Source organism: Muscardinus avellanarius (genome assembly GCF_963383645.1).
Source record: "Muscardinus avellanarius genome assembly, chromosome: 15".
In the NCBI taxonomy this organism is placed as follows: Eukaryota; Metazoa; Chordata; class Mammalia; order Rodentia; family Gliridae; genus Muscardinus; species Muscardinus avellanarius.
This window is the reverse complement of record NC_137801.1, coordinates 77,795,633-77,808,909: the sequence shown is the minus strand read 5'-3', so window position 1 is coordinate 77,808,909 and position 13,277 is coordinate 77,795,633. Positions and strand designations below refer to the sequence as shown.

Here is a 13,277-nt window from a genome sequence, read left to right as displayed (position 1 = left end):
TTGGTTGTATAACTTATTTTAGAACTTTAAGGAATATTTCAAGATCAGAAAATGATCCTTTAATCTTAACCTCAGCATCCTAGAGTCAATCAACATTCCCATTAGGATACTGAACTGTTTTGTCTCAAGAAATTTTGAAAAGTTCCAACAAAGCAAAAAGGAGCAGGAGTAAGAGGCTAGTCTGATGTCTGTAGCCTCCTTCCTTATCACATTTGGAAGCTGACTGCGCTTGTGACAGAAATAACATAAGACTTTTCTCAGAAATTAAAGATGATCAGTAGTCTTCTGTTAATTTCAATATTTGCAATAGAAGAATATATGGTTTTATTTTTGCAGCAGAATATTATGAAATAAGTGGTCAGACCATAATTTAAAATTTTTCTAGTACATAGTTACCTCCAAGCATCGCAATGGTGATGGGATTAGTTTTTCTTTTAGCATTTTAGTGTCAATGAGCAGCAATCCTACATTTCTGGTGGGTCTTAGAGCTACCGCATCCTTGTGCTGTTTGTAATATTTTTCCAGTTGTTCACTAAAGAACTTAACATCTACATAAAATAAATCACATGAATCATAAAATATATCACATTGTATTTAAAGGGTCATTACAAAATATATTACAAAAATTGTCACATTAATAAATGTGTGCATGTGTTTACAATTTTACTATTATATGTAAAGTACCTGGCTTAACTCTAAAATGTTAAGAATGTGTTTATAATATTTTATTCTTGAAATAAAAATCCCAATATTTTACAGTGCAAACATTTTTTTCTTTCTGGATTCAGTTAAGAGAAGACTGAGGACTTCCAGGAGGATGGCAACTGAGAGAAGCAGCATATCTCAGTTGTGCTGACACTTGATTTCTTTTTTTTTTTCTTTCTTTTTTCTTTTTTTTTTTTTTGTGGTACTGGGGGTGGAGCCCAGAGGCTTTCTACCTCCGGGCTATACTCCCAGACCTTTTTTATATTTTATTTGGAAACAGGGTCTCACTAGGTTGCTGAGAGCCTCACTAAGTCGCTGAGGCTGGCTTCGAACCCGTGCGATCCTCCTGTCTCAGCCTCCCAAGTGTGGGGATTACAAGCATGTGCCACCACGCCTGGCAACACTTGATTTCTATTGCTGTGAAAACAGGGTCTTAAGAAAGAAAAAAAAAGCAGCAAAAAACTGAATAAAGTAACAAAAAATTGAAAGATTGTGGAAACAAAGCCTGAAGACAGGAAGGAGGACGGCAAAGTACCCTGCCTGCCTCCTCTGGGAAATAGCTGTGGCTGCAGGGGCTGTGGCAGTGCCATCTTGCCTAACTGTGCCAGGTCTGCCGACACCGCAGAGTCTAGAGACTCCCAGCAAAAAAGCCAACAACTTGTTGTGAAGTAAGTGGCTATAGCTCATCAGAATTGTAAGCATTTGGCACCTTGCTCTATACTCTATCTATACAGAGATCCTACTGCTCAGATGTGGGCTAGAATCTGTGGCAGTGGCAGCCAATCCAACCTTTTCCTCCAGAGATCCAAAGAGGTGCTCAACAACACTGTAAGTAAACTAGCCATTCCTGAGGGAGACCAGCCAGCATGGTTGTAGGGACTCCGTGACAAACAATAGAACTGCAGGGTCTGAGTCTTTGTGGTTCACCCTGATGATGGAGGGGATGGAGTCTACTGTTGGACACAGAAGAAGGATGGATTAGCAGACAGGGCCCCACAGGGCCAATAAGGCAAAGAGGCGTACAGTGCATAGGTCACAGCGCCCTTGTAGGGCCTCCAGAGATAACTACAAACCACCAATTGTGGTGATCAGGGATAAATCAGACCAACCCTGTCCTATCTGGGGAGAACATGGATCCCTACATATACACTGGGTCTGGTCCCAGTGGTACCTGCCTCCTATGTAGGTGGGGAGAGACACAAGCTCAGGGTCTGTGGAAAGCATGTAGACATGTGCTTACACTGGGTCTGGCCCCAGTGATACCCACTTCCTGCATAGACAGAGACAGGCCATACAGAGAACTTAGAGACCCAGGCTTGCAGCAGGAGAGGCACCAGTGGCACTCAGCACCTGCACAGAGAGAGACACTAAGTCAGGGTCCCAGTTATTGAAGGAGACCAAAAGTGGGGCTACAAACTGACATCATTGCTATAGGTTACAGAGTACATGAAACATGCTTGAGAATCTAATATAGAAAGTGAACCTTAAACGGCTGAAAGTATTCATGAAGACCCAGTGGGAATGCAGAGGCCAAGTATGCTCTGTACTCATCTATTTGTACGGTTGTTTTGTTTTTGTTGTTGTTTTTTGTTAAATTGTTTCTCTCTCTCTCTCTCTCTCTCTCTCTCTCTCTCTCTCTCTTTCTCTCTCTCTTTCTCTCTCTCTCTTTGTTCTGTTCCCTACTCTTTTTATAAGCTTCTTCCCCCTTTCTTATCTACTTTCTTCTTTCTGTCCTGTTTTATCTTAATTTCTCTTTTCTTTGTTGAAGTAAATCCACTTCAAATCACTATACCTAAATACTATACACTGGTTACTAGAATCCTCCTATATATTAATTATCTCTAATCTCTAGTATATATTGCCTCAATACACTCAAACTCTCATTATATTCAATCACATCTGCTACTTTACCCTAGTCTTGCATCCACTACTCCAGCTCCTTCTTCCTCACTCAACCTTCACCATTGAATACAACACAACTTGCCCTTGTATAACTGAGCTGACATCTAAATAATGAGAGAAAGATATCAAAAGCAACAAAAACATAAACTTAAGAAACAGATCAGAACTTTAATAGCAGAAATGATACAGGATTTTAAAAAAGAATTTAGAGGGAGCCTGAAAAAAATAAAGTAACAAATAAACAAAAAATCTGACACCCTGAACAGAAATCAGAAAGAAGCTCTGAAGGAAGTGAAGGATGCATCATTAAAGTGAAGGCATCAATACAAACCATAAACAGTAGTCTATATTACATGGAAAATAGAATATCACTCTTAGAAGATGACCATTCCAAAGATGAACATATAGTACATAATTTAGAAAAAACACTTCTACAGAATGAATTAGACATAGAAGAAATATGGGCCAATTTTAAAAGAACTTAAGAATAATAGACATAGAAGACGGAATAGAAGCTGAAATCAAATGAATGAATAATATTTTTAGAAAAATAATATCAGAAAAAATTCCAAAGATAGAAAAAGAGGTTAATACACAGGTACAGGAAACACATAAAACCCTCAATAAACAAGATCAGAGAAAAGGAACCTTTTCTATACCATGTAATAATAAAATTGACAAATATAGAGGCCAAGGAGAGAATATTAAAGGCAATGCAAGTAAAAGACAAAGTGACATTCAGAGGCAAACCAATAAGCATCACTCCAGACTTCCCAAACCAAGTCATGAAAACCAGGAGTTCTTGGAGCAGTGTATTTCAAACTCTGAAAGAAAACAATTTCCAAGCCAAGACTATTCTACCCAGGAAAAAACATCTCTAAAATTTGATAGAAAAATAAAAACCTTCCATGAGAAGTTGAAGCTGAATTTATGTCTTCTAAACCAACACTAGAGAAAATACTCAAAGAGATTAATTACAAAGAAGAATTAGTAAATAAATGCCAGAACTGGAGAAAAAATATTTTCCACCAAACAACTAAGCAATGAAAAACAAATGCTACCCTTAAACAGAAGTTAAAACTCAAAATGTTAGAAATTAAAAAAACTCTCAATAATCATGCTACATATAAATGGCCTCAACTCCCCAAATGAAAGACAAAAGGTGGCAAAATGGATTAAAAACCTTAATGCATCTATATGCTGTTTGCAAAAAACGCACTTTTCAAGTAAAATATTCTGCCTATCCAAGAGTAAGGAAGATCTCTCCATCTTCCAAGGTCTTCAATTTCTTTAGTGTTTTATAATTTTCATTCCATTTGTAGAAAAATAGAACTAAATTCTTATCTTTCACTCTGCACAGGAATCAACTTGAGATAAATCAAAGACTTGGAAGTTAGAAAAGAGAGTATGAAACTATTAGAGGAAGGCATAGGTTCAACATTCTAAAATATAGGCATAGGTAGAAACTTCCTCAAAAAGACCCTCAGAGCTCAAGAAACTAAAACAAGAATTAATAAGTGGGATGGCATCAAATTAAAAAGTTTCTGCTCATTAAAAAAAATTAAGAGTCTAAAGAGAAAGCCTCCAGAATGGGAGAAGATCTTTAACAGCTATCCCGCTGACAGTGTACTACTAATCTAGAATATACAAAGAACTTAAAAGACTTTACACTAAAAATATAGCCCAAGAAAACAAATAAATCACAATATGGGCAACTGAACTAAATAGACACTTCACAAAAGAAGAGATACAAATGACCAATAGATATACAAAAAAAATTTCAACATCATTAGCAATCAGGGAGATGCAAATCAAAACTACACTAAGATTCAATCTAACCTAAGTCAGAATGGCAATCATCAAGAAGTCTAATAACAATAAATTTTGATGAGGATGTGGGGAAATAAAAACTTTTCTACACTGTTGGTGGGGTTGAAAACTAGTTCAGCTACTATGGAGATCAATGTGGAGATTCTTTAGAATACTGGGAATGGATCCACTATATGATTTGGCTATACCATTACTGGATATCTTTCTAAAGAGGTTGAAAACAGAGAAGTACAGTAATATATGCACACTCATATTCATAGCAGCATAGTTCACAATAGCCAAATTATAAAACCAACCCAGGTGTCCATCAACAGATGAATGTGTTAAAAAATTATGAAAAATATGAACAATGGAATTCTGCTGAGCAATAAAGAAGAACAAAATTATTTCATTTGTCAGAAGATGGAAGGATTTGAAGAACATTAAGTGAAATTAGCCTATCACAGAAAGTGAAGGGTCATATGTTTTCTCTAATATGTGCAGGATAGGGAGTAATTGGAATACAAAAGAGACTCCAGAAAATGGAGGAGAAACCTCGGTGAAGCCAGAAAGAAGATCTAAGGGTAGAGAAGGAAGAAGACTGAGGTTCGTTAATGTAAATACTACCATCAACTATGTGTATGCATGTGTATAGAGAGTACTAATGTCAATCTGGTACTCTATATAGGGAGGGAGGAAAATGGAGAGCCTGGGAGAGGGTACCAAGTGCTGTGTGCATGTCGGCCATGGTCAACATGATTTACATTATGGTGTGAGACTATAATGTGCCAATAAAAGCACATTGATATATCTTAAAAAATAAAGAGAAGACTGATGAAAATGACTCCTTAGGCATATCATGTTTTATTCTGTATATATTCCTTTATTCATATTCCTTTGTATATATTCCTTTCAATTCCTTCTCATATACAGGTTATATAGCCTTAGCACTGATAAGCCATTAGGAAGAGACTGCTTCCTATAATTTCCTGAACTAAAACAGTAATACTGAGCGAAGATAAAGGGAAGAGTAATTCCTAGTAATAGCCTGGAAGTAAATAAGCTTTCACCTTTTGTTGAGATTTTTTATTATTGTTTTTGGCTACCATTTCTATAACCAAACAGAAACTTAGAAGACTAGAAGCCTTAGTATCCTTATAAAACTGAATTCAAAAGGACAAACGGAAAACTTACCAGGTTCCTGAAGTTTAAGGGCTTGTAAATCAAGACTTTCATTTTCCTTAAAGAATAACTGGAACTTTTCAAATGTGGCTGCATATAAGCGGGCAGATTCAAAGGCTGCATTTATAGTGTCCTAAATGTTATAAACAAATGAAGAAATTTATGTTATACTTAAACTTAATTCATCATATGCAAATACACACATGCATGCATGCACACACAAGTAGCTTGCTTCTCTGTGTCCAACATCACACCTACACCTAGAGAAACATGAATGAAGAAAGGTGCCATCTTTGATGTCAAGGGGTCATTAATGGATTCAAAAAGAAACACAAAATTTTTAGAAATGTATCTTTTTTTAAGATTTAAAGAAGTTTACTAGAAAGATAGAAATACAGAAAAATAGAAATACAGCTCCATACAAGACTGGCATGGAGGGGTGACTCAAAATGAATACACCCAGAAATTTATCTTCAAATCTGATATTTGAAGAATTACTTCTTAGAACTGAAGGGAAACATACTATTTTTGTTTTATAGTGAATATATAGTGAATATATATCATATAGCAATAGCAAAGAGACAGGAATGTTTGTTTTCCAAGTGTCAATTTTTATGTCTTGAAGTATTTTGGAGCAAAGGCAAGACTGTCTAGCATGCCTACTAATTGACTTTCTTAATTTTACTAAATAGACACCTCACATAAGAAGAAACACAAATGGCAAATACATGTATAAAAAAAAGTTCAGTATCATTAGCAATCAGAAAGATGCAAATGAAAACTACCCTGAGATTTCACCTAACTCCAATTTGAATGGCAATCATTAAAAACACAAACTATAACAAATGCTGGTGAGGATAATGACAAGTGGGAACTCTAATACATTGTTGGTGGGATTGCAAATTAGTGCAGGCACTTTGGAAAACAGTATAGAGGATCCTCAGAAGAATGGGAGAATGGGAACAAACCTACCATATGATCCAGCAATACTTCTGAGTATCTACTCGAAAGAATAGAAACCAAAACATCAAACTAATACAGATTTACAATTCACAATTCACAATTGCCAAACTATGGAACCAACCAATATGTCTATCAACAGATTAATGGTTTACAAAAATGTGGGATTTTTACATAATGGAATTTTACTCAGCCATAAAGACAAACAATATCATGTCATTTACAGGGAAATGAATGGAACTGGAGAACATTATGCTAGGTGAGATCAGTCAGTCACAAAAAGTAAAAAAAAAAATGGATGCTCTTCCTAATATACAGAAGTTAGGGAAAAAGGGGGTCATGGGAGGAATTCTAGATGAGGAAGGAGAAACCATAGATGAGCAAATAAGGACCTAACTGAGGGGATGGAGGAGGGAAGAGGGAAATTCTCTAATGTACATGATGTACATTCACAAACATATAAAAGTCAATCACTAAGCAAAACATGAGCAGGAAGGAGGGGGAGAAAATGGGGTGGGGATTGGAGAAGGGCCAAATGAGTGATGTGTGCATCTATGCCTTCTACCATCGTGTACTCCATTAATGTACCAATAAAATATTTTAAAAATAAAATCATACCATGATAGTTACAAGGATATTTTTATGAAATGACCATATTTAAGCACATTTTGTAACATTTTAAGTTACACAAGGCTATGTGTAACTTAAGTATAGTGACTATGACTGACAAATAGAAAAATTTTAATTCTGAAAGTCATAGTGGCACTTGAATGCCAAGGAGAAAAGGCAATTGTAGTATGTCAAGGGCCATCCTCTCCCTCTTGTTTTCATGCAGGAGACGGGATTACCCAAAGACCCAGGGGAGAAACAACCATGGATCAGTGCTATTCTTTCCTTTCTCACGTTGATCTCCTTTAAAAATGTGTTTTTGTTGCCGGGCGTGGTGGTGCATGCTTGTAATCCCCCGCGCTTGGGAGGCGGAGACAGGAGGATTGTGCAGGTTTGAAGCCAGGCTCGCTGGCTTGAGAGACCCTGTTTCCAAATAAAATATAAAATAGGCCTGGGAGTGTAGCCTGGAGGTAGAAGGGTTCCATCCCCAGTATCAGTATTTTGTAAAATGGAGCATTTAAACTGAAAAATTTAGCATATAAAATCCATTAACCAACTCCTTATCTATGCTTTGGATAGTGCCTGCATTTGAAAGGTTATAGATAGATGTCATTATATTTCCTTTCTAAAGGTCCTCAAATTATACTTCAATAAAACACAAAACATTTAACAAAACTAACTTCAATTAAAAATTTCACTAGCATGTATGGGGACGGGGAAGTGGAGAGCAGAGTGAGAAGTGAGAAGTGGAGGGAAATATACCACCTGTATATGTATGTTTTCATCACATTGAAACTTACTAAGATATATAATTACAATGCACTAATAAATTATGTTAAAAGAAGGCTTCATTAGCTGTTTTCTATTAGCATTCACAATAGGCATTATTGTTTCACCAGAAACACACATGGATTGCTAGTGATTTGTAACTGTTTTGCCAGATATTTTAATATTTTAAAAAAGTTATCTCTTGCTTAACGGACAATTTTTAAGGAATCAACATCTTATTTATTTATTTATTTATTTATTTATTTATTTATTTATTTAGCAGTACTAGGGATGGAACCCAGGAGCATTCTATCTCTGAGCTACACCCTCAGCCCTATTTGTTATTCTTTATTTTGAAACAGGGTCTCACTGAGTTGCAAAGGGCCTCACTAAGTAGCTGAGGCTGTCCTCAAACCACAATCCTCCTGTCTCAGCCTCCCAAAGGCTGGGATTATAAGTGTGCATTACCATGCCCCACATCACTTTCTTTTTTTAAAATTTATTTATTTATTTTTATTGGTGCACTGTATTCATACATCATAGTAGGATACATACTTTTGTAGACATACATGCACACTTTTCCCAGTCAGCCCCTACCCAATCCCCACCCCATTCTCTCCCTATCCCTCCCTCCCATGCTTGGCTTAGTAGTTGACATCTAGTATTATGGCAATTTATCTAAAATTAAAAATGATAATCTCACATAACAGTTTCATTTGTCTGATACCAAGCTTTTGATGACTTAAAGATAACATTTCAATATTTATTTATGCTTTCTTTCTTACCAGAGAATATTTGTTTTCTATTTTTTTGGTGAAACTATCATATATTTATATATTTATTTTTTCAGAAAAAAATCTATCCTAATATGGAATATGGACTCTAGGTACCCAAAACGATCTTGAAAAAGAACAAAGCTAGAAGATATATATTTTCTGATTTCAAACCATATAAAGCTACAATAATTGAAACAGTATAGTACTATTCTAAAGGCAGATATATAAACCATTGGAGTTAAATAAAAGCCTAGAGCTAAATTCTTCCCTATATTGTCAAGTTATTTTTGACAAGGTTTCCACGAACATTTGGTGGTGGAAATATTAATCTTTTAACTAAATATTGTTGAAAAATAATAATTACATGGAAAAGAATAAAATTGGACCCTTACCTAATCCCATATACAAATATTAACTCAAAATAGATAATAGACCTAAATATAAATCTTAAGACTATAAACTTTTAGGAGAAAATCTGGGTCATTAAACCTCACAACATTGAAATTGGCAGTGGTTTCTTGGTTATGATTTCAATGGCACAGACAACAAAGGAGTATACAAACTCCCTAAAAAAAAAAAATTGTATATCCAAAGACAATGTAAACAGAGTTAACAGTTACTAATAGAATGGGATAAAATATTTCCAATTGCTATATCTGAAGGTATATTAATATTCCAACTAGAAATCATAAAAATTAACAACAATAAAGGCAAACAATACCCTTTAGAGATAGGTAAAAGACTAACATAAATAATGAATCTCCACAGATAACCAATCTTAGTTGTCTGTTGGATGGAAAATCTTGTTTCTCTAGTTCTGGAGTGTGTTACCTATTTCTTCTTTGTAGTTTATCTCTTTGAGTATTTTCTCTAGTGCTGGTTTTGAAGACATAAATTCCTTCAGTTTCTGTTTGTCATGGAAGCTTCTTATTTTTCCATCTAATTTGATAGAAAGTTTTGCTGGGTAGGAAATTTTTGGCTGGAAGTTGTTTTCTTTCAGAGTTTAGAATATGTTACTCCAAGCCCTTCTGGCTCTCATAACTTGGTTTGGGAAGTCTGGAGTGATTCTAATTGGTTTGCCTCTGAATGCCACTTGGCCCTTTGCTTTTGTTGCCTTTAAGATTCTCTGCTTGGCTTCCACATTGGTCATTTTGACAATTATGTGGCATGGGGATCCTCTTCTCCGATCCTGTCTGAAGGGAGTTCTATAAGTTTCCTGGATCTGTGTATTGACCTCTTGCTCTATGTCTGGAAAATTTTCTGCTATTACTTCTTTGAAGAGATTGTTGATCCCTTTGGTTTCACTTTCTTTTCCCTCCTCTATTCCAATTATTCTTAGGTTAGCTCTCTTAAAATGGGCCCATATTTCTTCAATATCAGATTCCTGCTGTCGGATATTTTTTTCTAGATTAGAAACTATGCGTTCATTTTTGGATTGCTCATCTTCTAAGAGCGAGATTCTGTTCTCCATGTGTTCTAATCGGTTGTTTGTGCTTTGAATTGAGGCCTTTACTTCATTAATTGCATCATTTATCTCTTTTTGGCTCTCTCTGAGTTCTTTTCAAAGCACTTCTATTATTTCTACAGTTATTTTCCCGATTTGATCTTCTAGAAATCTCTGATTTTCAGTTTTATCGGGTTCTGATGTTGTGGGGTTGTGGGCATTTATTACTCCAGTATTATTCCTCTTTCCCATGATTTCGGAAGTTTGTGCCTTCTCTGGGTTCTTCCCTTGGGTCACTATGACTTCACTTAAGGTGTTCTGGATCTCGAGTCAGTAGTATCTCAGACCCCACTACTCCTTTACTGGGTTTTATCACAGAGTCTCCGACCCAGAGAGTTGATAGAGGCTGCTTTAGACTGTGGGGGGTGCCAGGTTGCACGTTCTCCTATGGTGTGATATCTCTGCCACCGCCCCTCCCCCACTGGGTCAAGTCCCAGGGAGTACAGTACTGGGATTTCTCCTCTGTGGCCCACAATTTGACTCACTGTTCTTGAGTACGCAGATGTAGCTGTACTGGCCTCGCTGAATTCGCTGCTGCTGCCGCCGGTGGCAATATGGCGCCGCTGCTACGCCCTCGGCTGTGGGGCTGGTGTTTTTCTTCTTGGTTTTGATTTACACTCTGAATCCCTGCAGCGTGTGCTGAGCTCGGCCACTGGGAGCTTTAGATGCTCTCTGCGAGGAGAAATCCCGCCTGGCTGTTCCGCAGTGGCTCACCTCGGCTTGCTGTACCCGTCCAGTGAATTCGCCGGTGCCGCCGGCAGTATGGCGCTGCTGCTGCATCTGCCGCGTCCTCGGGCGTGAGGCCGGTTATCTCCTCTGTGGCTCTGTTCTCAGTCCACTTTCTCTCTGGAGCCTGGTGATTTTTTGTTTCACTGGTGATGGTGTTTTCTGGCTATGAAAGGCGCTGATTTTGTGGTAATGGAGATTGGTTGTTAGCGGGGCTCTTAAACCCCGCTTTTCTCGGTCGCCATCTTCCCGGAAGTCCACTTTCAAATTTTGCCATAAAGAGATTCCAAACTGGAATGTCAGTATCATCTAATTTTCACAGATAGAACATTCACAGATAGAAAAGGTATTACGTGAATTTTAGAGTGAAAAATATTATAAAACAATTTTAATAAACATAAATTTACCTTTATTTGAAAGACAATTGTGTGAAAGTTCTTATCATCATCAAAGATAGCTGATAAGCTTGGCCCGGGTCCACAGGTTTTTTCTTCAAGTTTGTTGTTAATATAAGGACTAGTGAAAGCATCAAAATAGGAGTCAGGTACCAGATTAGGAACTGATAACACAGTGTTTTGAAAATGATTAATTGCACCTGAAATACCATCCTGTTAGACAGAAAAGCATAAACATAAATGTAAACACGTAAATGACTGTATTCATGAATATTTTTGCATTTTCTGAAATGTTAAAATAAATATGAATGGTACATTCAACCAGGCCAGGCGTTGTGTTGATTCTGAGCACATGGAGAATTAGAAAATATAGCCCTGCTTTCACGACACATATTTTCTAATCAAGAAAGAGGCAGATAAGAAATGTAGCGCATTTTGATGAGATCCACATTGGAACTGTGAGCAAAACACTAGAGAGTCGTAAGGGAAGAAGTCCAAATGCAGATTAAAAACATTTAAAGAAATAGCTAAAAGTGCGTGTTTGTTGACCTTGGTGGTGCATGTCTGTAACCCCAGGCAGGTATCAAGGAGAATGAAGCAGGAGAATCACAGATTTGAGGTTGGCCTTGGTAACATAGCAAGACAGAAAGAAAGAAAGAAAAAAGGAGGGAAGAAGTAGGGAAGAAGGGAGGGAGGGAAGGGCTGGGGGTGTAGCTCATGGTTGAGTGCTTGCGTAGCATGTATGAGGTACTATGTTAAATCCTCAATCAGACAGATAAAAAAAGATTTATGTGCAAGCGCACCCACCACAGGATTACTCATAATAAGAACTAATTATAAAATTATTTAGGTTTTCAAAAATAGTAGTATGATTATATAAACTATAGTACATTTATATAATGGGAAATTCTACTTCCTTTCAAAATGATGTCACAAAAATTAATTAATGACATGAGGAAAAGCCTATTATGCAACATTAAGCTAGAAAGGGAGGGAAGGAGGGAACAGATTATATATATATATATATATATATATATATATATATATCCAACTTAAATGTATGTAAATCTGTCTCTATATATAATCTCCTGGTAAATATATATCTCTGATATATATATATATATATATATATCTGATATATATATATATCTGATATATATATATCTGATATATATATATCTGATAAATATATATCTCCTGATATATATATATATCAGTATATACTAAAATAAGACTAGAAGGAAACATAAAATGTTCATAGGGGTTATTTCTATTTCTGGTACATAAGATCATGGATGATTTTAATAAGCTTGTGTTTTTCAAATTATCTTCTATGAGTATGATTTGTATAATTTAGAGTGCATTTTTAAAGAAAAGTAGGTAAATAAAAAGTACTTATTGAAACAAGTCTTGAGAGATGAGTTGGATCAAGACAGAAATAAAATCCTTGCTAAGTCATTGGGTATAAGGGGACTGAGGGGTCCTCTCTTTGTGGAACATAAATGTTTTCTCAGGACAGACTTTGTGCATCAAGCTAACTTTTAGTGTCAGTCTATCTGCCAGTGTTCCCAAACTGTGACCTTGGACTACCCTGAACATGAAGGTTCCCAAGGTCAAGCAAGTTGTGAAGAAATATTAGGTTAAGCAAAGTTAAACAGGAATCGTCTTACAACCTGCTAACCAGTATTTTTCATATCTGTTAATAGACAAGTGTACACCATAACCCTTTTCTCCTAGAATGCTTCTCAGCACCTTACAGAGCACCCTTGAAAAATGCCACCATGGGTAATGAAAAAACTTGAAGCAGAAAAGTGACATGATTAGCTTTGCTATGAGAATGATTTGCTGTCAGCAATGTGTAAAATGGATTAGAAGGAGGAGAGGCAGGCAAATCAGAACAGACTCTTACAATCAGGCCAGATGGAGAGGACCGCAGTCCTG

General features: G+C 36.4%; 1 protein-coding gene across 1 annotated transcript in view; it reads right to left on the bottom strand.

The window, feature by feature from the left end:
• Positions 1-13,277, bottom strand: part of DNAH6 (dynein axonemal heavy chain 6) — a gene marked incomplete at both ends in the record, with an annotated part of 205,522 nt that overhangs the window by 143,982 nt on the left and 48,263 nt on the right. Inside the window, 3 exons of the mRNA XM_080711415.1 lie at positions 397-548; positions 5,611-5,731; positions 11,349-11,549. Of these exons, the coding sequence (XP_080567541.1) occupies positions 397-548; positions 5,611-5,731; positions 11,349-11,549 (474 nt within the window). The remainder of the gene's footprint in view (positions 1-396; positions 549-5,610; positions 5,732-11,348; positions 11,550-13,277) is intronic.